This window comes from Neoarius graeffei, chromosome 20 (assembly GCF_027579695.1).
Source record: "Neoarius graeffei isolate fNeoGra1 chromosome 20, fNeoGra1.pri, whole genome shotgun sequence".
NCBI lineage: Eukaryota > Metazoa > Chordata > Actinopteri > Siluriformes > Ariidae > Neoarius > Neoarius graeffei.
The window spans coordinates 60,348,161-60,374,114 of record NC_083588.1 but is presented as its reverse complement, the minus strand read 5'-3'; the positions used below and the strand labels follow the sequence as shown (position 1 = coordinate 60,374,114).

General features: G+C 41.7%; 1 protein-coding gene across 2 annotated transcripts in view; it reads left to right on the top strand.

Moving 5' to 3' along the window:
* kcnh6a (potassium voltage-gated channel, subfamily H (eag-related), member 6a) overlaps positions 1-25,954 on the top strand; it is a 115,990-nt gene that overhangs the window by 52,431 nt on the left and 37,605 nt on the right. For both annotated transcript variants that reach the window (XM_060902098.1, XM_060902099.1), the window contains one exon: positions 831-1,036. In XM_060902098.1, coding sequence (XP_060758081.1) covers positions 831-1,036 — 206 coding nt within the window. The remainder of the gene's footprint in view (positions 1-830; positions 1,037-25,954) is intronic.

Below are 25,954 nucleotides of genomic sequence, written 5' to 3'. Positions count from 1 at the left end.
GAGGAAAGCTGTATGGTCAGATGAGACAAAAATTGAATTGTTTGGCCATAGTGACCACCATGTACAGAGGGACACTGTACCAGCTGGTGGTGGTGGTAGGATCATCATGTTCTGGGGCTATTTTGCTGCCAGTGGAACTGGTTCATTGCACAAAGTGGATGGAATAATGAAGAAGGAGTAGGACTACCTCAGAATTCTTCAGGATAAACCATCAGAAACTTGAACACGACTTGGGAATTACAACAGGACAATGAACCCAAACACGCATCAGAGCTGGTTGTGGAGGATAAAGCAGGCTAATATTAAGCCTAGAACAAGTCCTGATTTCAACCCTATTGAAAATATATGGACCGTGCTCATAAGTTGAGTCCATGCCAAGAAAAAAAAGAAAACAAATTTAACTGAACTCTACCAATTCTACCATGAAGAGTCGTGAAATATCCAACCAGAATTCTGCCAGAAGCTTGTTCATGGTAAACAAAAATGTTTGGTCGAGGTGAATCTTGCGAAGAAACATTTTACCCAAATATTAGGTGTGCTGTATGTATATTTTTGACCCTGTATGTATAATTTTGACCCTGTGTTGATTTCAGAAAACCCAAAGAAAATTAAAACTTGTGCACCAAATTCTAGTGTTTTTTTGTTAATTAAGGATGTATGGTGTACAATCATTCTGCCACAGAAAAAGAACAGTTCAAAGAAATTACTGAAAGCACAAATATTGCCCTGACATTCATATCCAAGATGACATTCACGTCACTGTATGTAAACTTCTGACCACAACTGTATAAGATATAAGGCAACTTTTTTGATTTGATATTCACCCACAGATGCCTTGAAGCCCAATAATGTGAACTCCACGTCGGATTCAGATCTGATGCGGCATCGCACCATTGGTCGGATCCCCCAGGTCACGCTGTCATTCGGGGCAGAGCGGGTCAGACCTCCCTCACCCACCGAGATCGAAATCATTGCCCCCAGTAAGATTAAAGACCGCACGCAGAACGTCTCCGAGAAGGTCACGCAAGTCACCCAGGTAACATACACATACGTATATACATATTTGCTAGTTTCATCTTGTCCATTTTTCTTCATTAAGTGTTATTTTTTATTAGAAATGTTGTATTCAAACATCTCTGAACTATTTCTTATTATATTGTTCCGCTGTTTCATTAATGCTTAGTTAGCAAACCTCAGCAAAAGTTATTACTGAGACGTTGTAATAATACAATTCTCAGTGACCATTCTGTGATTTTTAAGATTATACTCAACCCTCAGTGATATAACACTCCAATATACTTTTAGTCAAAAGTTTTAATGTACCAATCTCTATAGCACTGCACTCAAAGAACACAGCAGTCATACACAGCAAAGAGCATGTGTCATCTTTTTAACATTTCTATACAGGCCCTTAGCAATGTGATCAGTAACTTGGACTTATTTGCAAAACAAATAATGTTATGGCTTCCTCACCACTTTATTCTACTTGGCTTGATGTCTGTGTGTGTGTGATGGAGAATAATATATATTTATAATATTCATTCTTTTTGGTTAAAAAATCCTCAAGCTGTAAGGATGTCTAAAAGTGTTGTGATATGATATTGTAGATGTTTAATTGGTGGATTGTGTGAATGGAGCTACTAGTAGATTGGTGAATGGATGATGGGGTAATTGGTGGATTGTGTGAATGGATGATGGGGTAATTGGTGGATTGTGTGAATGGATGATAGGGTAGTTGGTGGATTGTGTGAATGGATGATGGGGTAATTGGTGGATTGTGTGAATGGATGATGGGGTAATTGGTGGATTGTGTGAATGGATGATGGGGTAATTGGTGGATTGTGTGAATGGATGATGGGGTAATTGGTGGATTGTGTGAATGGATGATAGGGTAGTTGGTGGATTGTGTGAATGGATGATGGGGTAATTGGTGGATTGTGTGAATGGATGATAGGGTAGTTGGTGGATTGTGTGAATGGATGATGGGGTAATTGGTGGATTGTGTGAATGGATGATAGGGTAGTTGGTGGATTGTGTGAATAGATGATGCGGTAATTGGTGGATTCTGTGAATGGATGATGGTGTAATTGGTGGATTGTGTGAATGGATGATGGTGTAATTGGTGGATTGTGTGAATGGATGATAGGGTAGTTGGTGGATTGTGTGAATGGATGATGGGGTAATTGGTGGATTGGTGAATGGATGATGGGGTAGTTGGTGGATTGTGTGAATGGATGATGGGGCAATTGGTGCATTGGTCAATTGATGACAGGGTAATTACTGGATTGTGTATGGAGTAAGTGATGTATTGTGTGGATGGATGATGGGGTAATTAATGGATTATGTGAATGGACATTGGAGTAACTGGTGGAATTTGTGACTGGATGTTGGGGTAATTGGTCTATTGGGGAATGGGTGATAGGGTAACTGGTAGATTGGTGAATGGATGATGGGGTAATTGGTAGATTGGTGAATGGATGATAGTGTAATTGCTGGATTATGTGAATAGATGATGGGGTAATTGGTGGATTGTGTGAATGAGTGATAGGGTAATTGGTAGATCGGGTGAATGGATGATGGGGTAATTGGTGGATTGTGTGAATGGATGATGGGGTAATATGTGGATTGTATGAATGGATGATGGGGTAATTGGTGCATTGGTCAATTGATGATGGGGTAATTGCTGGATTGTGTATGGAGTAACTGGTGTATTGTGTGGATGGATGATGGGGTAATTAATGGATTATGTGAATGGACATTGGAGTAACTGGTGGAATTTGTGATTGGATGTTGGGGTAATTGGTGGATTGTGTGAATGGAGTCACTAGTGGATTGGTGAATGGATGATGGAGTAACTGGTGGAACTTGTGATCAGGTGATGGGTTAACTGGTGGATTGTGTGGATGGATTATGAGTGATAGGTGAATGGATGTTTGGGTAAGTGGTAGATTTCTCAATACATGGTTGGGTAACTTGTGGATTGGTGAATTAATAATGGAGTAACTGATGGAATGAGAAAGTAGTTGGTGGATTGCATGAGTGTAGATGTATTTGGTGAATGGATGAAAGGTTAAATAGTTGCTAATTGGTGGATCAGAATGGATGGCAGAGTAAATTGATGCTAATTGCTGGATCGTGTGAATGAATATGGGGTCAAAATGGTTGATTGTTTGGCCTCTGTGGAAACAAGTGCTGGAAAGGTTGACAACAACATTATCCTCTAAAATCTCAAACGACATCACTAAAGAGCAGCCAGTGCCCTATAAACAACATTGCAGAGAGATGCAGTCAGTATTGAACGTGTGTGTGCGTGTGTGTGTGTGTTTATGTTCACACTAATGACCTCAGACCCATCCTGCCAGGCCTGCCAGAGCTATCTGTGCATATTGAGTTGGGAATATATGGGTCAATATTTTATAGCTGCTAAATTAAATTTGCTGGGGTCAGTCACAGTGTTGGGGAATGAGGCCGCTGAGACATCTCTGTGCTTTCAGTGCTGCATTATTAGTTTATGATTTGTAGTGTTTTACGCTTTGTCTTACTTGGGGTTGTGGCTGAAAGACTATGAAGGAGAAAGAAAGTGAAGGAGGGGGAAATTAAAGAGAGGGTATATTTGTGACTCTTTCAATTGAAGGCACATGGGGGTCAGTTTGTCATCCTGCCAGTGGAAAAGTTGATTGATCCAGCAAATTACAAAACTACAGCTCATTCAATGCTACATATTTAAATCCTAAACTTAGTGTGTATGTGGTGTACAATGTATCACGATGTGTGTGAGATGAAAAAGCAAGAGGTTATATCATTTAATGTCCTGTCTGCTGGCCCTCTACAACTCATAAACAATGCATTCATCGAGCAAGCATGGGGCAGCGTGATTCATGCCCCAGTGGGCCTCTGTTGACACTTGTTTTAGTTCCCATGTTTAACCACGAGATGCAATAATAAATCTATGGATCCTAATTGGTTAATGAACAGTGAACATACTGCTCCATGATTGGACCATCTTGTTATATCTATCAGATAGGAATAATCTTTAAAATTGTCGCTCAAAAGAGGTATTTAGTGTTTTAATGGAATTTAAAATGTGTGGCATTATAAATGATTAACATGTTGAATGGCTGATATAAATGGTTAGATTCGGCTCCAGCTGCCCCATGAATGAGCCACCACCGATAATAGAAAATAAAAATCCACATCTTGGATTTTTACAGTGTTTAACTCAGGGGTCTCAAACCTGATCCATAAAGGGCCATGTGGCTGCAGGTTTTCATTCCAGCCATGCAGCAGCACCCTGATTTGGCTTATTCAATCAACTGACACACCCACCCTTTAATCAAGGGTGGGTGTGGCTGCAAGTATTTGACTGTGTGAAGACAGTTCAGTTGATTGAATGAGCCAAGTCAGGTGTGCTGCTGCATGGCTGGAATGAAAACCTGCAGCCACAAGGCCCTTTATGGATCAGGTTTGAGACCCCTGGTTTAACTTTAAAATTCCGACTGACAACCGGAATATATTCCTGTTTCCAGAAATGAACCCAGTCAGTTCCGTTCCAAGGTCCTGCTATAAATAGATAATGCGCCCTTCACTGTCCCCATTTCATCTGTGAATATAAATTATGCAGAGCACCAAGGCCAATTTTGTGCACTTTTTGTTTGCAGTGAGACTTCGTTTACCATAATGAGCCATAAATGATTAGACATGACTAATTGTGTAATGGTGCAATGCAAGAAATATCAAGTCAAGTCAAGTTTATTTGTATAGCGCTTTTAATCACAGACATTGTCGCAAAGCAGCTTTTATGTTTACGTTTTACACAGTGTTCCAAATTTATGGAATTGGGGTTTTAAGTGCTGACCTTTCTACGGTAAGAAAAGGTACTAAAGTAAAGTTTAGTGTTCCACAAGGTTCTGTCTTAGGCCCACTACTTTTTTTCCTTTTCCCTCTGGGTAATGCTATTTGTAAGCATGGTATTAGCTTACAAGTGGATGAAGAAAGTATATGAAGTAGAGAATTTCACCTATTTAGGCAGTTCCATCAACAGCCTAAATGACATAGACCACGAACTGAAATGTCATGTTGGGAAAGCATCAGCAGCTTTCAACCAGCTGAACAAGATATGGAGCAACAAGAAATTCTCCCTTAAAATCAAACTGCGGTTCTAGAACTCAAATGTTCTATCCACATTGCTATACGCTTGCAAAACCTGGCAACTGAAAAATAGCCAAGAGAGAAAACTGGATGTGTTTGACACCAAATGCCTCAGAAAAATCCTAGGCATCAAATGGAATAACTTTGTGTCAAACAAGGAGATAAGAGACAGATGTCAACAACCTCCAGTATCAACAGCTATCTGCAAGCAATGCTTCTGCTGGCTAGGACATGTATTGAGACTTCCCACAACAAGGCCTGCAAACCAAGCCGCCAAATGGGTCCCAACAGGCGAGAGAAAAAGAGGGCGACCCAAAATCAGTTGGCGACAAATGGTGGAGAGGGACCTACATCTGGTCCATAAAAATTGGAAAGATGCCAACAGAATAGCGCAGGTCCGGTCGAAATGGAGCGCCTTGACTGCCTCATGCGTCACTAGACGCGGGAGTGACGAAGTCTAAGTCTAAATATTAGCTTCCACTGTTATGCTGATGACACACAGTTGTAGGTTTCAGCAAAGCCAGATGAGAGACACCAGCTGAATAAAACTGAGCAATTTGTAAAGAACATTAGACACTGGATGCTTATTAACTTCCTTCTACTTAATTTTGGCAAGACAGAAGTACTTGTACTCGGACCAAAGGTAGCTAGAAGTACATTTCCTGATTACATACTAACTCTGGATGGCCTTGCGTTTTCTTCATGTGCAGCAGTAAAAGACTTTGGGGTGATCATTGACTCCAGTCTTTCATTTGAAGCTCATGTAGATAATATTATGAGGATAGCCTTCTTTGCTAAAGTTTGCTAACATTGCTAAAGTAAGTCAAGTTTATTTGTATCGCGCTTTAAACAACAGACATTGTCACAAAGCAGCTTTACAGAAAATTAAAGACTTTAAACATGAGCTAATTTTATCCCAAATTTATCCCTGATGATCAAGCCCGTGGCGACGGTGGTGAGGAAAAACTCCCTCAAACAACATGAGGAAGAAACCTTAAGAAGACTCTAAAGGGAACCCATCCTCATCTGGGTGATAACAGATATAACAGTGATTATAAATAACTCGCTTCTATAACTGTGTCCTATATACAGTAGTTACAAAGTACAACTGTGTAACCAGGAAATTCGTTATAGTTTTAACATGAAGTCTATTTTGTTGAAGTTATCAATTGTTCATCAGTTGAAGGAGACTTGAGTGTAAATCTGTTCATGACAACTGTAGTCCTTAAGTTATCATGTCAGTTGTAGTCCTCAGCCATGAGAGCAAAACTGTAAGTGTCTAGAGCCATCTTCCAACTTGTGCGACTTTCGACTGTCCATATGAGGCCGTCCTTCATAGGATCGATGTGTTGAGAATCCAGCTAGAAGTAGGGCATCAGGATGGATCAGGCTGGTCTGAAGAGTAGAAAGCATCACCGGTGTCTCAGGATTGACATGTAACTCAACAGAGAGAGACAGACAGAGGGAAGAAATGGAGGCGGGGAAGAAAAAAACACAGGATATATGGGGAAATATGGGGCTGCTAGTGAGACTCACAATCTCTTCTTTTATTTCATTCATTTATTGTTACATATTAATATTAGAAATATTGGATTTGTTATGCTAATATTTTGAAACGGGCAGCATGGTGGTGTAGTGGTTAGCGCTGTTGCCTCACAGCAAGAAGGTCTGGGTTCGAGCCCCGTGGCTGGCGAGGGCCTTTCTGTGTGGAGTTTGCGTGTTCTCCCCGTGTCCGCGTGGGTTCTCATAATCTCTCGTTTGTAAAGAAACTTCAGGCACCAAATCTCATGGCTTTGTGACTACATTAGTGTTAATGTGAAAATGAGTACTGTTCATTTTTGCCTGAACTATTCTTTTAAAATGCGTTTGTCAATAATAAATATAAAACAAGTGTTGCCAGGCAAAACAAACCTCGCCCGGCAGCACTTATATGTTGATAAGGGTAATATTTCTCAATCATCAGCTGTCAGGTTATAGTCCTATGAAAATCCATGACCTTGAGTTTGACATTTCAAAGTCATTCAAGGTCACAGGTCATGGCAGCAACTGAAAGTCCATATGGGACTTCTTATATGTTGATAATGGTAAACATCTGGCTATCATGAACCATTTTAAAGTTATAGCCTTTTGAAAACCCATGATCTTGAGTTTGACCTTTCAGTGGCGCTCAAGGTCAAAGATCATGGTGCCAAATTAAAGTCCATGTGGCACTTCCTATAAGTTGATAATGGTAAATATCTGTCTATCAGCAACCGTTTTTGAGTTATAATGGAAAATATGCTATTTTGACCGATGACCTTGACCCCCCCCCCCGACTTTTAACCCCCAACCACAATGGAGACTGTCCAAGCTACCCATCATGCAGCATATGGTTGGAAACAGAATTGAAAGATGCACATTTTGGTTTTGGTTTGAAGTCAAAGTGATGAATTTGAAGAAAGTTATCACAAAAAAAAATGATTTTGACCTTTCTGGTGACCTTGACCTTGACCTGATTACCCCCAAAATTTAATCAGGTAATCTATGGACCATTGCCCACTTACTCTGAAAATTTGAAGTTAATTGGTGCAACCATGGCGGCATGGTGGTGTAGTGGTTAGCGCTGTCGCCTCACAGCAAGAAGGTCCGGGTTCGAGCCCCGTGGCCGGCCAGGGCCTTTCTGTGTGGAGTTTGCATGTTTTCCCCGTGTCCACGTGGGTTTCCTCCGGGTGCTCCGGTTTCCCCCACAGTCCAAAGACATGCAGGTTAGGTTAACTGGTGACTCTAAATTGACCGTAGGTGTGAATGTGAGTGTGAATGGTTGTCTGTGTCTATGTGTCAGCCCTGTGATGACCTGGCGACTTGTCCAGGGTGTACCCTGCCTTTCGCCCGTAGTCAGCTGGGATAGGCTCCAGCTTGCCTGTGACCCTGTAGAACAGGATAAAGCGGCTACAGATAATGAGATGAGATGAGATATTTTGAAACGTTACTGGGAGTCGCATTCAGACAAGCCACATTTAATTAATAGGGTACATGTTGTTGTTGTTGTTTTAGTCGTTTTCGATGGAGCACTAACATCGCAAGAAGAAAATGGTCAAATTTTGCCTTCAAACCTACCGAAAAGTTAGTTTTGTGTTTTGTGATTTTCTAGATTATTAAATGGGAATTATTTACTTGTAAATTATTAAGTGGGAAAACCTCAGCGTCTGCAATTGAAGACAAGCGTCAAAGGGAGTATACGAGAGCTCACGAAGCCAGACATTCCATAGCAGCTCAGCCGGGCCGTTCATGCCACCGCTGCGGACGACTCTGTCGCTCTGGTGCGGGCCTCGCGGCCCATCTGCATTTCTGCACATCCTAATGAAGCAGTCATCATCGCTAGCGATGGACAGCCACCGCTGATGACAACGAGATTATTAAATACTTGTCAGAGTTTTCAGTTTGAGACGCAGCTCATGACAGCAATCACGACGACAGCGGAAGGACTCTTATCTTATCTGCTTACTACCTACTATATGACTGAATATAGTTTCCTATGTTGTATGATTCTGTTGCAGTGCACAGAGAAGAGTGTGTGTGTGTGTGTGTGTGTGTGTGTGTGTGTGTGTGTGTGAGAGAGAGATAGAGAGACAGAGTAAGATATGCTGACTGCTGATATACGTAACTCCTTGTTTGATAATTGAGCTTCGATTTGGCATGGTGTGAAAAAATCGGCATTGATCCCTACTGCGATTGATCCGTCTGTATTACGCGTGTGTGTGTGTGCGTGTGTGTGTGTCTGTGCGTGTGTGAAGCTCAGTTATCTGCGCAGACTGCTCTGGGATTTCAGTGCAGGTTGGTGATGTGTGTTTCAAGGTTAAATATACTGTAAAAATATGCAAGGAGTAAAACGCTTGGGTACAGGGCTGGACAGGATCATGATTTAATATTGACAAATTATGGTGACAAATTACGCCACAGTACACTTTTCTGAAATATCATGCATTCTTTTTAAAACATTTTAAATAGATTTAATTTCTGACTGATAGCAGATGATGTGATTTTGCACCCAAACTTTAAAACTTGTACGTAAAACTTGAAGGCAGCCATGGCCTGAAGGTTAGAGAAGCAGCCCAAAGGGTCACTGGTTCAATTCCCAGGACCAGCAGGAAAAATGTGAGGGGAGTTGAGTGAATGAGCAGCACTTTCCCCTCCCTCTGTATCACGGCTGAAGTGCCCTTGAGAGCACTCAAGCATTCGGAGCAAGGCACCGAACCCCTAACTGCACCCCGGGAGCTGTAGCGTAGCTGCCCACTGCTCTGGGTGTGTGTGTGTGTGTGTTCATTGCTCACTTGTGTGTGTTCACTGCTTCAGATAGGTTAAAGGAGAACTGAAGGCAAATTTTTTATTACCAAAATTCTATTTATGTCATTTTATTAAATATAGGAATGTATTTTTGATCGCTATTTTGTCGCTGCTGTAGCAAGTTATGAGTGTTTGAAATATGCTCTGTAATATATCAGTCCATATGTCAAAGCAACGGCCGTAAACGAGATTCATTGAGACCTGTGCGAGACATCGTAGGACGGAAGTAAAACGTACAGCGGAAATCAAAGTGACCGACATCTGCCAATATTGTCAAAAGACGCGCGCGCCCTCTTTCGAATGCTGACGTAATCAAGCCAGAAGTTTTACTTGTTTTGATAGCAATCAGGAAAGTTTTGAAAAAAGTCGGCAGTAATCGTCATTTAAACTCGTTTTTGTGCAATATTTCGTTTGGAAAACAGTTTTCAAAATGGCGGCACTGACACCTGGCTGACGCTTCACGTTTCGAAGTCTCGCACAAGTCTCGTGAAGATCGCGCGGATAAGCGACGCCTGCCGTGGACCAAACGAACTAAATTCAACACGGCTAAAAACCAAATAGGCCGATAAGTATAATATTTAATTGCAATTAGTTGCCAATACGAGTCACAATATAAGGTTACTAAAACCGAAAACGCAATTGAATAACATGTTAATTAAGAAATAAAGCAAGTTTAAAAATGACTTCAGTTCTCCTTTAATGGAATACAACGCCATTGTTCAACTCCATTAAGAACAACAACAGCAATAATAATAATAATACAGTAGATTCTACCCAAATTTGCATAACTGCAATTACTAATGAAGATATGGAGTAATTAATCAATCCCTAACAAGCAGTTTCCACACAAATCACTTCTTCTCTCTCAATTCTTCACTGATTTTGATTCTTTCTGGCATGACGGTAGGGGTCCCTAGGGTGCATAGAACTTCTACCCAGATTTGCTTCATTACAATTATTAGTGAAGTTATGGACTAATTAAGCCTTAATAAGCAGTTCAACAAAAATCGATTCTTCTCAGTCAATTCCTCGCCATTTTGGATTCTTTCTGGCAAATAGGTCGGTATTCCTAGGGCGCATATTGCTTCTATATACAGCTTGTATATCGTGTATATAGCTTGCAACATTTATTGCATAAGGTGGCCCACTTTAGATCGTTCCTTCTGGACTACATGGGGCCGGAGTGAGTCATTGACAGTCTTATTTTATATTCCTATAACAGCATGTCCTAAAGTGCTTCATTGTCTTACAACCTCGATTCCAAAAAAGTTGGGACAAAGTATAAATTGTAAATAAAAACGGAATGCAATGATGTGGAAGTTTCAAAATTCCATATTTTATTCAGAATAGAACATAGATGACATATCAAATGTTTAAACTGAGAAAATGTATAATTTAAAGAGAAAAATCAGGTGATTTTAAATTTAATGACAACAACACATCTCAAACAAGTTGGGACAAGGCCATGTTTACCACTGTGAGACATCCCCTTTTCTCTTTACAACAGTCTGTAAACGGCTGGGGACTGAGGAAACAAGTTGCTCAAGTTTAGGGACAGGAATGTTAACCCATTCTTGTCTAATGTAGGATTCTAGTTGCTCAACTGTCTTAGGTCTTTTTTGTCGTATCTTCCGTTTTATGATGCGGCAAATGTTTTCTATGGGTGAAAGATCTGGACTGCAGGCTGGCCAGTTCAGTACCCGGACCCTTCTTCTACGCAGCCATGATGCTGTAATTGATGCAGTATGTGGTTTGGCTTTGTCATGTTGGAAAATGCAAGGTCTTCCCTGAAAGAGACGTCGTCTGGATGGGAGCATATGTTGCTCTAGAACCTGGATATACCTTTCAGCATTGATGGGGTCTTTCCAGATGTGTAAGCTGCCCATGCCACACGCACTAATGCAACCCCATACCATCAGAGATGCCGGCTTCTGAACTGAGCGCTGATAACAACTTGGGTCGTCCTTCTCCTCTTTAGTCCGAATGACACGGCGTCCCTGATTTCCATAAACTTCAAATTTTGATTCGTCTGACCACAGAACAGTTTTCCACTTTGCCACAGTCCATTTTAAATGAGCCTTGGCCCAGAGAAGACGTCTGCGCTTCTGGATCATGTTTAGATACGGCTTCTTCTTTGAACTATCGAGTTTTAGCTGGCAACGGCGGATGGCACGGTGAATTGTGTTCACAGATAATGTTCTCTGGAAATATTCCTGAGCCCATTTTGTGATTTCCAATACAGAAGCATGCCTGTATGTGATGCAGTGCCGTCTAAGGGCCCGAAGATCACGGGCACCCGGTATGGTTTTCCGGCCTTGACCCTTACGCACAGAGATTCTTCCAGATTCTCTGAATCTTTTGATGATATTATGCACTGTAGATGATGATATGTTCAAACTCTTTGCAATTTTACACTGTCGAACTCCTTTCTGATATTGCTCCACTATTTGTCAGCGCAGAATTAGGGGGATTGGTGATCCTCTTCCCATCTTTACTTCTGAGAGCCGCTGCCACTCCAGGATGCTCTTTTTATACCCAGTCATGTTAATGACCTATTGCCAATTGACCTAATGAGTTGCAATTTGGTCCTCCAGCTGTTCCTTTTTTGTACCTTTAACTTTTCCAGCCTCTTATTGCCCCTGTCCCAACTTTTTTGAGATGTGTTGCTGTCATGAAATTTCAAATGAGCCAATATTTGGCATGAAATTTCAAAATGTCTCACTTTCGACATTTGATATGTTGTCTATGTTCTATTGTGAATACAATATCAGTTTTTGAGATTTGTAAATTATTGCATTCCGTTTTTATTTACAATTTGTACTTTGTCCCAACTTTTTTGGAATCAGGGTTGTAGAAACACTCAGCCATACATGAAATAACCTGGAAAATGAATGCAGGTCGTTTTTGACCCATGTTGTGCATTAGAAGGGTAGTGATACAAAAAGGGTTTTTATTCAAAAAGTAAGAAAGGAAAAAATAAAATAAGGATGTATGATGATCAAAAACCAGTTAATTGAGGAATACCTTGAATACTGAATCATGGAATTAATTTATTGCAAAGATATAGAAGATAAAAACTCAGCCGGGTCACTTTTGACCCATGTTTTGCATCAAAGGGTTAAAAAAAATATATAGTGGGGCTAAGACTTTTGCACAGCACTGGATATAAACTACAAAGGAATGTAAATAGGCTGCATGAATGCACTGCTGAGTTGTTCTGTAGTGTGTGTGTGTGTAACAGTCTTCCGTTAACGGACGCGCAGGTGTGTGTGCGTGTTGCGTCATGTCATCCCTTGTATGAGCTTGCTGATGGTACAGTGGGCGGAGTAAGTGGGGGTTTTTTCTTCTTTTTGCTCACTGTGATCTTTTCATTTTGACTTGTGAGTACACGTGCGAGTGTGTATGAGAGACAGTGTGACGCTGTACTGGGTCAGCTGCCTCTGGTCTCCCAGTGCTGCACGCAGAAATGCCACCATGAGCCTCACACAAAAACTTCAACCTGTAAGTCGTAGTTGTGCAATATTTCCACTGCAGTATCAAAACCTTGCTGTTTTTTCAAGACTCCATCTCATCTCTCTCTCTCTCTCTCTCTCTCTCTCTCTCTCCACTGTGATTCAGTTGTAAACTCATTAATGAACCAGACCTTGACATGGTTGAATAATGTGTATAGATCACAGCTAAAAGCTGTAGTGAAGCAGTGTTCATGCTCAGGCTGTTTCAGATCTGTTATGAAAAGAGGAAGTGCTCAATCTCTATGCAGAATAATTCATTTGAGTCCTAACCTGTATTTTTTTTTTTTTATAAATTTAATTCATTTTTGAAATTGTTGGTTTAATTAGGGCCCGAGCCCTATAGGGCGAAGGCCCTATTGTTCTTGTAAGAGTTCACTATTATTATTCTTCCGTCTTCTTCTTCTTCTTCTTCTTCTTCTTCTTTATTTTTCTCCGCTGTTGGGCCATTTTCGGGGCGCTTGCCATGGGCGAAAACGCACGAAATTTGGCACCAGTTCCGAGAATTGCCACCGCTACTCAGAACCAAAAGCCCAAACTTGGCCGGGGCTCAGGGCCTCTATAGCGCCCCCTAAGTCGTTGTGATTTTGGCCTCCCGCATTAAGGTGCCTGGTTGCCATATAGTTTGTAGTAGTGGCATGCCATTTGGTATGCATATGTATCTCACTAAGCCGGACAAAAATGTAATGCCAATGCATTAGCCACGCCCAACAGGAAGTGAGGTAATTTCACTTTTGTGCGAAATGCATGGCCACGAAGACGGCGCAACTCCTCCTAGACCGTTCATGGGAATGTCACCAAAATTGATACACATCATCTACAGACATGGCTGACAAAAGTTACTAAATACGTTTCACGTAGGATAAACCGTTCAGAAGTTATACGTCAATCAATTTTCACTTCAAAATTTTACATGCTAAAAAATTCATAACTAATCTTCTAATTGCTCAACACTGCTCATACTTCACACGCAAATCACTCATTGGGCTTCTGACATGTTACCCAATTTCTGTGATATTTCGCCACTGGGGGCGCTATTTTTGGGCAAAAAATCCAATCTTTCCTCAAATTTGGTCAAACTTCACGGCCACCCTCTTACTACCTCCCATGTCATGTATACCGCATTTTGGGAATTTTCGTCCATGGGGGGCGCTGTTTTTGGCCGACGCAATTGCTCCAAAACGGGTTTTTGGTAAATAATTCCATAATGCTTTTCCTTCACACCACTACCTTGTGATAGTACGTTGCTGTTGTAGACACTTATTTTTCCAACTCATAATCGCTCATGTACAGCATAGCGCCACCTTCTGACATGGGAAAAACCAAAAAATTTATTCTTCAAAAATCTATATCTCATCTTCTATTTACTCAACTGTCATCAAACTTCATACGCAAACTCTTCATAGCTCACCTGACATGTACACCAAATTTTGTGCACTTTCGCACCTGGGGGTGCTGGTTATGGCGGAAATGATATTGCAGCTTCTGATTTGTCAAACTTGGCAAGCAAACTCTATTCAAGACCCTTATTGGGGCGCTTGCCATGGTCGACAACGCACGAAATTTGGCTCCTTTTTCTTAGACTGCCACCGCTACTGAGAACCAAAAGCCCAGATCCAGGCGGGCCTCAGGGCCTCTATAGCACCCCCTAACTCGTTGTGATTTTGGCCTCCCGCTTTAAGGTGCCTGGTTGCCATGTAGTTTGTCGTAGTGGCATGCCATTTGGTAGGCATATGTATCTCACTAAGCCGGACAAAAATGTAATGCCAATGCATTAGCCACGCCCAACAGGAAGTGAGGTAATTTCACTTTTGTGCGAAATGCATGGCCACGAAGACGGCGCAACTCCTCCTAGACCGTTCATAGGAATGTCACCAAAATTGAGACACATCATCTACAGACATGGCTGACAAAAGTTACTAAATAAGTTTCACGTAGCGTAAACCGTTCAGAAGTTATACGTCAATCAATTTTCAATGCAAAATTTTACATGCTTAAAAATTCATAACAAATCTTCTACTTGCTCAAAACTGCTCATACTTCACACGCAAATCCCTCATTGGGCTTCTGACATGTTACCCAATTTCTGTGATATTTCGCCACTGGGGGCGCTATTTTTGGGCAAAAAATCCAATCTTTCCTCAAATTTGGTCAAACTTCACGGCCACCCTCTTACTACCTCCCATGTCATGTATACCACATTTTGGGAATTTTCGTCCATGGGGGGGCGCTGTTTTTGGCCGACGCAATTGCTCCAAAACGGGTTTTTGGTAAATAATTCCATAATGCTTTTCCTTCACACCACTACCTTGTGATAGTGCGTTGCTCTTGTGGACACTTATTTCTCCAACTCATAATCGCTCATGTACAGCATAGCGCCACCTACTGACATGGGAAAAACCAAAAAATTTATTCTTCAAAAATCTATTTCTCATCTTCTATTTACTCAATTGTCATCAAACTTCATACGCAAACTATTCATAGCTCACCTGACATATACCCCAAATTTTGTGCACTTTCACCCCTGGGGGTGCTGGTTATGGCACAAATGATATTGCAGCTTCTGATTTGTCAAACTTGGCAAGCAAACTCTTTACGGTGTTTCGCGGGGACGCATTCCCCCGCCCCCCCTGGCCGCTGGCGCGAGGGCCCGTCGAGGCCGCTTGCGGCTTTAATTTAATCTTCTTCTTGAAGGTTTCCTTCTTAAATTTCTCATGTTAAAAAAAAACAAACAAATAAAAACCTACCATGGTATCCAGAAATGGACGGAGGCTGTATTCTCTGCAATTTTAAGCTAAAAACACCATTTTTAAAACATACTCACTCACTTTTGTGTAGCTTTAATATTATTATATATTATATCAGCTGGCGTTGAGTGGTATATTAGGTATATTCCATTCAGCTAGCATGATATTGAACAAGTCGAAGACAATTTACAATTTTTCTCTTATGAATTGTATTATTTATTGTTTAGATTTTGTGGGCTGAGAGAGCCAGGGCAAAGTGCATTTCATACTTGGGTTTCAGTCACATGACTTTTCGAAGTGATTTCACTTCCAGTAAAACAGCTGGTGGTCTAGCAAACCAAAACGGCTGCCGTAGTGCAAACAACTAACGATAACTTATCAGAATCTAGAAGCCACTGCTCGCTTTAGATATATTCAGAAGATTGCTATGTGCAATGGAATCAACCCCGACAGTCTGGGAAAGAAGGATTTGTCATATGATCTCCAAAACTACCCTTCAATCGAGTTCCCCGACATCTCGAACTATCTGGTGTTGCAGACGTCCTTCTACACCGCAAAACAGATGAAAGCGTGGAAGAGTATGGAGGCTTACGACTTTTTTGTATGTGGCTGGGTAAAGGTCCTCGCTATCAAGTCACTGCCCAATGAATCCTGTGTTGTTTTTGCCCGTGTAAGTATGTTTGGTTTTTTTAAAGCTTTTCGTTCACGTCTTTACAACGAAGCGCTGCAAGTTGGAAGTGTAAACAAACAACAGTTGGCTTGATTCTCACTTGTATTGGCTCTTATCTCTCAGCTAAATCATTCACAAAGATCATCAGAAACTCCTTTAAAGACCTGGATCTTAGTTCAACAAGACGGAGAAGTGATCACGGCGCATTGTAACTGTACGGCTGGGGAAGAATTTTGTCGCAAGCTTCATGCATATGGACTTTGTGAGGATGAAACAAAGAAACAGCTGGGGACTTTAGCGCTTCATGACTAAAAAAATACCATAAAATAATGACACATAGCAAGAAAAGTACTTGGAAAACACTAAGGACAGAGCTGAGATGGAAATACAAACCTTTCACCAAGTGATCACTGCAAACTCGAGCATGCTTCAACTCGGCTGCCTTTGATTTCACTGAGAGGTTCAAAAGCTAACTTTCTCAACGTCTTTTTGTGAAACCCTGTGTTCGTTCACCCTTTTTTTATTAGTTCACTAGCAGGTTACCCAGCGTTGCCTGGGCTTTGCAAAATTCTGGGTTGCCCCCAGACTTCCGTGTCAAATTTGGTGAAGATCTGTTGAGAAATGGTGATGTTAACCCAAGACAAACAAAAATTCAAACATCCATCACCCAGGGGCCCACTGAGGATTCCAAAACATTAACTTTATTCTTCTTTAACCATTCTTTGGTAGAATGACTTGTGTGCTTAGGGTCGTTGTCTTCCTGCATGACCCACCTTCTCTTGAGATTCAGTTCATGGACAGATGTCCTGACATTTTCCTTTAGAATTCGCTGGTATAAATCAGAATTTATTGTTCCATCAATAATGGCAAGCCGTCCTGACCCAGATGCAGCAAAACAGGCCCAAACCATGATACTACCACCACCATGTTTCACAGATGGTATAAGGTTCTTATGCTGGAATGCAGTGTTTTCCTCTCTCCAAACACAATGCTTCTCATTTAAACCAAAAAGTTCTATTTTGGTCTCATCCGTCCACAAAACATTTTTCCAACAGCCTTCTGGCTTGTCCACGTGATCTTTAGCAAACTGCAGACGAGCAGCAGTGTTCTTTTTGGAGAGCAGTGGCTTTCTCCTTGCAACCCTGCCATGCACACCATTGTTGTTCAGTGTTCTCCTGATGGTGGACTCATGAACATTAACATTAGCCAATGTGAGAGAGGCCTTCAGTTGCTTAGAAGTTACCCTGGGGTCCTTTGTGACCTCGCTGACTATCACACGTCTTGCTCTTGGAGTGATCTTTGTTGGTCGACCACTCCTGGGGAGGGTAACAGTGGTCTTGAATTTCCTCCATTTGTACACAATCTGTCTGACTGTGGATTGGTGGAGTCCAAACTTTTTAGAGATGGTTTTGTAACCTTTTACAGCCTGATGAGCATCAACAACGCTTTTTCTGAGGTCCTCAGAAATCTCCTTTGCTCGTGCCATGATGCACTTCCACAAACGTGTTGTGAAGATCAGACTTTGATAGATCCCTGTTCTTTAAATAAAACAGTGTGCCCACTCACACCTGATTGTCATCCCATTGATTGAAAACACCTGACTCTAATTTCACCTTCAAATTAACTGTTAATCCTAGAGGTTCACATACTTTTGCCATTCACAGATCATTTTCCTCAATAAATAAATGACCAAGTATGATATTTTGTCTCATTTGTTTAACTGGGTTCTCTTTATCTACTTTTAGGACTTGTGTGGAAATCTGATGATGTTTTAGGTCATATTTTTGCAGAAATATAGAACATTCTAAAGGGTTCACAAACTTTCAAGCACCACGGTATATAAAAGATTGGTAATCTTTTTTTTTTAACGGCTCCAATAGCAATAGTGTGCATGTTCAATATCGCAATGTAATCGTGCACATTTTTGGTCCATGCTACAAATCCAGGTATGTGGAAACTTGCGCTTGTTAAAATTCAGAACATTCTGTTTTAGTTCTGTATTTTATCTGCAACATTTACATCTAAATTTGGATCAGGAACTATTTAAAAGCAGTTGAACTTGTTTCCTTCGACCTATAATTCTCAGCTTTATTTTTAGAGAAGTGTTAAACTACTGTGTTGTTTTACAGCAAAGGTGTGTGTGTGTGTGTGTGTGTGTGTGTGTGTGTGTGTGTGTGTGTGATTCAGTATGTGTGAGAGAGAGAGAAAGAGGGAGCGAGAGAGGGGTGTTACAAGTATAGAACATGTTGCTCAGAGCTGCTTTTACTGGCCAGCGTGCTCATGTCGTTTAACAGTTTAAATGGTGTGGTGACACGGTGCATCTTGGCCGTGCCAAAGTCAAACGTTATTTCTGAAATACAGAGATAAACTCTGAGAAAACGCCGATACCACATCTGTCAACACACAAACGCAATGTGTTACGATTTATAGTCTAGTGAACTTGCAGGAACGTTAAAGGGCTGATGACACGAACATGACTGTATGCAATTTCTTAAATAAACTATACAACATGGCAAACATGTTAGATTTCTGTTATAATTACGTGAAAAGAAACTGTTGTTACGCAAATATCCAACTTTTAATTGCACAGCGCAAGAAAACTGGGTCCGTGGCTCGCGGCCATGTTGTGACGTCAGCGGGAGAACATGCTGCGGTTCACTGGCTGTTCTACTCTGGTTCTACTCAACGGAAATGGCGCATGAAAACGCCGGTGAACTCTCTAGTGCTCGCTCTTCCTCTTCTGGGAGTCTAGAATTGTGTTGATCTCTTCCGAATAGAATCTATGATAGTCTACCCTCTTTATCCTTTGCCTCTCGTTGCTAGGCGGCAGTTACATGAAAGCCGCAAGCTTTCACAAGCAAATACATGACTGATATCACGCCGACTTTATGATTACATTTATGATTATCATGTAGAATCTATAGCTCTACGTACCTTTATCTTATGTCGTTTCACAACACATGTTCTGACAGGAGGACTGTCTTTGGATCTGGCGTAGCTACTAGTAGACCCCTCTCCGGAATACTGGCAGTGTTGCCAGATTAGGAGGTTTCCCGCCCAGTTGGGCGGTTTCAAGTGCATTTTGGTGGGCTTTGAACATATTTTGGGCTGGAAAACGTCAGCAGTATCTGGCAACAGATACTGCTGACGTTTTCCAGCCCAAAATATGTTCAAAACCCACCAAAATGCACTTGAAACCGCCCAACTGGGCGGGAAACCTCCCAATCTGGCAACACTGTGTAGGCACTGCTGATGGTAGCAGCACACGTTTGTGCTGAACTGAACACCCAAGAGATTGTTTTAAGCTGGGAAGGGTGTCAAAACAATCCAAATCGAAGTGTTCAGAGCACAGGACGGATGTTGGTGAGGGCTCCCACTTGTCACGAGTGCGCCTGACTTGCTTCACCCACTTCGCATGCACCTCGGGATCTCTGGGAAACTTGAATAAACTTACCCCATCCTTGTGGGTTTTGGAGCAAAAGCCGGCAACACAACGCGAAGGCATAATAACTATATATATAATAATGTATAATAATGTCTAATAAAAATACTAATAATGACAAACTGAACACCTGCCGCATCAACAACAAACTGGTAAGTTAGGAGGAAGGTTCTTTCGCTGACGTCATATAGCCCCTCCTCCTCATTCGTCTCCTGGGTGCTGCAGCCCCGTCAAATTTGCCCAAATAGCCGCGTTTATCATCATAACTTGTAAAATAGGCACCTTCGTGAATTAATATATGGATCATCGGGAATTACTTTTTATGTTATAAAACATCGCCAAAGATGTCAAAAACGTGTCATCAGCACTTTAAGCTTTAATAAGCAAAGTTGTTGGTTCTGGTGATAACCAGTGTAAAAAAAAACAGGTGTGTGTAGAGCAAAATAGATGAATATTCAGGAGTAATAGGTGGATCTAATAACTTGCCGATGTGAGCACGAACTATCATCAAGGACAGTTCTCACCCAGGTCACCATCTGTTTGAACTGCTGCCCTCTGGCAGGCGTTATAGGTCCATCAAATCCAGAACCACTAGATTCATAAACAGTTTCTTTCCATATGCCATAACATACTTAAACAAACAGAAATGACAACTGCCTAAGCTACCCTCTCACTTATGAACTCTTCACGTTGTACTCTTTATTCTTGATTGCATTCTGTATAGATGTTGTTGTTTTTCATTGTTTTACTGTTTTATTTATTTAAAAAAAAAAATTGGGGCTTTTCTCACCTTTATTGGATAGGACAGTGCAGAGACAGGAAATGAGCGGGAGAGAGAGATGGGGAGGGATCGGGAAATGACCTCAGGCCGGAATCGAACCCGGGTCCCCGGATTTATGTATGGCGCCTTGTCCACCTGAGCCACAACGCCCCCATTTATTTTATTATTTTACTATTTATTGATGGTATTGAGTACCGAGTTGGAGTAGCAGCATAATTTCGTTGTACTTGACGTATAATGACAATAAAGGCATTGAATTGAATTGAATTGAATTGAATTGAATTGAATTGAATTGAATTGAATTGATTAACATAATAACTAAAGAATAAAAGCTGTGTTTTGCGATTATAGGAAGATAATCAGTGATGTTCTGATGTGAAGCGGGGTTACTGATCCCACCCCAAAGCTGATTATTTTCCAATAACACCATGTTGTGGGCGACACGGTGGTGTAGGTGGTTCGCACGGTTGCTTCACAGCAAGAAGGTTCTGGGTTCCAGCCCAGCGGCCGGCAGGGGCCTTTCTGTGTGGAGTTTGCATGTTCTCTTCGTGTCTGTGTGGGTTTCCTCCGGGTGCTCCGGTTTCCCCCACAGTTCAAAGACATGCGGTATGGTTAATATGGGACAGCCTTGGGCTGAGGTGCCCTCAGATGCACAGCTTGTGAACAGGCAAGGCAGGCAACTGCTTGGGGCCCCCTGGCCCAGGGGCCCTGTGAGAGTCAGGGCCTGAGGGCTTATTTATTTTGTTTTTTATTGTTTTTATTGTTCTTTACCATTGTATTTTCACATTTGGAATTTAAAAAACTTTGGTTTCATACATATCTATGAAGAAACTCAGTCGTCCAGGTACATAGTAATCTGTGGTTGGTTGAAGAGAGCAACTGGACTTGCTTGACGATTCTTGAAAATGTTTCGCCTCTCCTCCGAAAGGCATCCTCAGTTCTGTCTGTCTAATAGGGAGTATCCAGTATTTATCCTCTCATGGATCATCATAGAATCCGAATCAGAATGCTGATGGCTGCATTGTAGGTGGCTGATAAGATGTCATAGACACCCACCTCTGTTCAATGATGGTCGTTCCAGGTTGACAAAAATAAACGATCCACTCTGGCTAAGATGTCTGCCAGTTTTCTGGAAGTCCTCTCATACTCCCGCACCAGTCGAAGGGATCTCATCCCAAAGTGCGTAGAAACATATCTGTGAAGAAACTCAGTCGTCCAGGTACATAGTAATCTATGGTTGGTTGAAGAGAGCAACTGGACTTGCTTGACGATTCTTGAAAATGTTTCGCCTCTCCTCCGAAAGGCAGGAATCGTCAAGAATCGTCAAGCAAGTCCAGTTGCTCTCTTCAACCAACCACAGATTTGGTTTCATACATTTTTCATTGGTGTCAGATTATTTATAACATATTGGTGATGAACACTGGTCAGAAGAGCCCCCTGGAAATTTTTGCTTGGGGCCACAACAGACTCTAGAATCACCTCTGGGTGCCCTTGAGCGAGACACCTAACCCCCAACTGCTCCCCAGGCGCTGTTAGCATGGCTGCCCACTGCCCTGGGTAAGTGTGTGTGCTCGTTGCTCACGTGTGTGTGCATGTGTGTGTTCACTGCTTCAGATGGGTTAAATGCAGAGAGGAAATTTCACAAGTGTGTGATGAATAAAGTTGTGCTTTCTTTCTTTCTTTTGTTCCTCTTATACCACAGCATTTTCCCATTGGTGACATTTCTACATACACGGAGTCCGTTTTATTCATTCATTAGCTCATCCGGCCAACAGGTGATGAGTTTGTGCCATCATGTGTTGTCCGGCGTCCGTCCGGCATCGTCCACATTTCATGAAAATTCACATTTCTTCTCTCTCAAATCTTCACCGATTTTGATTCTTTCTGGCATGAAGGTAGGGGAACCGAGGGTGCATATAACTTCTACCCAGATCTGCTTCATTACATTTATTAATGAAGTTATGGACTAATTAAACCTTAATGAACAGTTCAACAAAAATTGCTTCTTCTCGGTCAATTCCTCGCCATTTTGGATTCTTTCTGGCAAATAGGTCGGTATTCCTAGGGTGGATATCGCTTCTATATACAGCTTGTATATCGTGTATATAGCTTGCAACATTTATTGCGCAAGGTGGCCCACTTTAGATCGTTCCTTCTGGACTACATGGGGCCGGAGTGAGCTACGCCATCATTGAGGGTCTTGTTGTTCTTTATTGTTCTGAAACAAGATGGTTCGTGTTATCACTTGCGTTATAGCAGCAATAAACAGTTGTTTCCTCACCAATCTGTCTTTTTTCTTTCTCTTGAAGTTAATAAGACAAAAACAGATGCTAAAACTTTGCATTATGGGAATTAAAGCTAGACTGCCTTTCAGATTTTTCAAGTGTAGGTCATAAAAAGAATTTTCCCCGACACCCAATTATTTTTGTTTAGTGGACCGAAAGCTACTGAATTCGAATCACAGACTTCCAATTTTTAGTTTTTTAAAAATAGAACAATTAATGAATTTCGGGCCACATGGCCCTAAATTCTGCGCTGTTTTTTCCTGCTTCACCATGACCCAATTCAAGATACTACGTCATGCATCACGTGGTGGACTTTCCCCGTTCACGCAAGGCATTGTGGGATACAAATTTGAAACAGGAGAGAAAAATAGAGGACGTGAGTGTGCGAATGAAATGTGAAAGAGCGACTACAGTAACGGAAAGAAAGCGAGAAGAAAAGACGTTATGTTATATACGAAGGAAAGGAAATGCGGGACCAAACTAATAAATATCGGCGGTCAGCGAGCACCTCGGTGTGATCAGCTGTTCATTTAGTGACAGAATGATGGAACTGTCAGTGCACGCTCAAAGGTAAACCTGCGCATGCGCACACACACACACACACACACACACACGGACTTCCTCTGTCTGCTTGACTGCGTGAAGTGAAGCAGGCGATTTCATGCACATTATTTGCTTTAATCTCCTCAAATTAAATAACTTTCCAGCCACAGAATGGCCTGATATTTTGAGAGATATTACAGAAATAAACATCTATCACAATGACCACATTTCAGACGGAACTAAATTTCATCGATTTCATGAATTTGAAAGGCCATCTAGTTTTAACAGGATGCTTCGTCGCCAAAGTGATTTTCAAGAAGGTACTGTAAAAACTGTAAAAAATGTTACAAAATAATGTAAAAATGTAAAAATTTGAATCATATGCATTGAAAAACTTTAAAAGAATTTAGATTTAAACTGTGAAATCTTAGAGCACTGTTCAGTATCGTCACTTAGATTGTTCCATTCTTTGATGGCTTGATACGATATCCTTTCATTTCCCCAATTTGTTTTTGCAGTTGGTAGACGAAACTCACTTCCATGTCTTGTGTCATAACCACATTCATTCAAATTCGTCAACTTTAGGTTTGACGATAACAAATTGTTTTTACATTTGAAGATGTGCAGATATCGGTGATGGCGTCTGTATTGAGTGAGTTCGTTCCAGTTGAGTTCCTTACGTGCATCAGTCTCGCAAATAAGTGGTTAAATGTTGGATTTGTAAGGACGTATTCTTGCTATCACTGATTTCATTTTGGAACTGATTCAAACATGGTCAAGGTACAGAATATGGCTGAAAGTTTGTAGACATCTGACCATCACACTCATTTCAGATTTAGTCCCCTTTGCCGTTATTATAACCTCCACTCTTCTGGGAAGGCTTTCCACTAGATTTTAGAGTGTGGATGTGGAGATTTGTCCATTCAGCCACAAGAGTGTTCCAATTCATCCTGAAGGTATTCAGTGGGGTTGAGTTCAGTCAGAGTTCTGTGCAGGACACTCAACTTTTTCCACTCCAATCTTGGCACACCATGTCTTCATGGAGCACTTTGTGCACAGGGGCATTGTCATGCTGGAAGAGGTTTGAGCCGCTTAGTTCCACTGAAGATACGAAGACAGGGTGACACAGTGGTGTAGTGGTTAGCACTGTCACCTCACAGCAAGAAGGTTCTGGGTCTGAGCCCAGTGGCCAACAGGGGCCTTTCTGTGTAGAGTTTGCATGTTCTTTCCATGCTTGCGTGGGTTTCCCCCACAGTCCAAAAGACATGCAGTTAGGTTAACTGGTTACTCTAAATTATCCGTAAGTGTGACTGGTTGTTTCCTAAGCCTGGAAATGGGAGGGTTGTGGCAGGAAGGGCATCTGGCCTAAAACTATGCTCCAATTAATATGACATGTGGATCAATAGGGTCTACATGGACCCTGATGTGGCAACAGTGCTGGATAAGGGAGAAGATGATGACAGCATACAAAGACATTCTGAACCATATTTGGGTGTGATGGTAAGGTGGTAAGGCTTTGCGTACTAGGTGCTGGAACAGGAGAGGCCTTAGTCTGTCAACTAAGTTGACCATTTACAAGGCGATAATCCTACCATCTCTCCTCTATGGTTCCGAAACGTGGCTGACCTTAGTCCACCACATCCACCATCTGGAAGTTTTCCACCAGAGCTTGCTCCAACAGATAATGAACATCAAGTGAAGGCAGCATAAGACCAATGCTGAGGTCCTCCACCATGCCGATTCTACTACCATCATCGAGACCATACTTCGAAACAACAGACTACGCTGACTCGGCCATGTGGCATGAATGGATGACTCTAGAACACCAAAGCAACTGCTGTTCGGTGAACTTAAGCAGGGCAAGTGCGATAAGGGTCATCCACATAAGCGTTGGAAAGACTGTGCCAAAGAGGACCTGCGGCTCTTTGGCATAAATGCCGACCGGTACCAGATTGTGCTGAACTGCAGCGGGAAAGGAGCTCTGTGAGGCCCGCCTCCAGACGAAGGCAACCGAAAGATGTGAGCGCCAACGACTGAGGGCATCCAAGGGTCCCCCATCATCATAAAATGACGGGGGCCATAAGTAAGAAGTAAGTAAGTAAGTAAGTAAGGTAAGGACTGGACTTGGTGGTGGTGGTGGAGGCATCCATGTTGATGTTGAGATCTACTTGTTCCCTTTTTTAAATCAGGAATGTTGAGTGTTTTTTTGTTTTTACACACACACAACGAGGATATTGTACTTAGAGCCATTAAAATGGTAGCTGTTGTTTTTAGGAGCTGCTCCACAGTTGGTGTTATGCAAAGCAGGATGCAAAACATCTCTCATTTGTCTACAGAGAGGGTGGCTGTCTGGGTCACTTCTAATTCTGCCTCAACTTTATTTAAATAAGACTGATCTTCTGAGAAGAGTTCAGAAGTTTTGACACGCACTCATGACATACTAATGATCTACTGACCTACTTACAGTTCTGTCCATTTGTTCAGTCGGAGAGACGGGTGTGTGTTC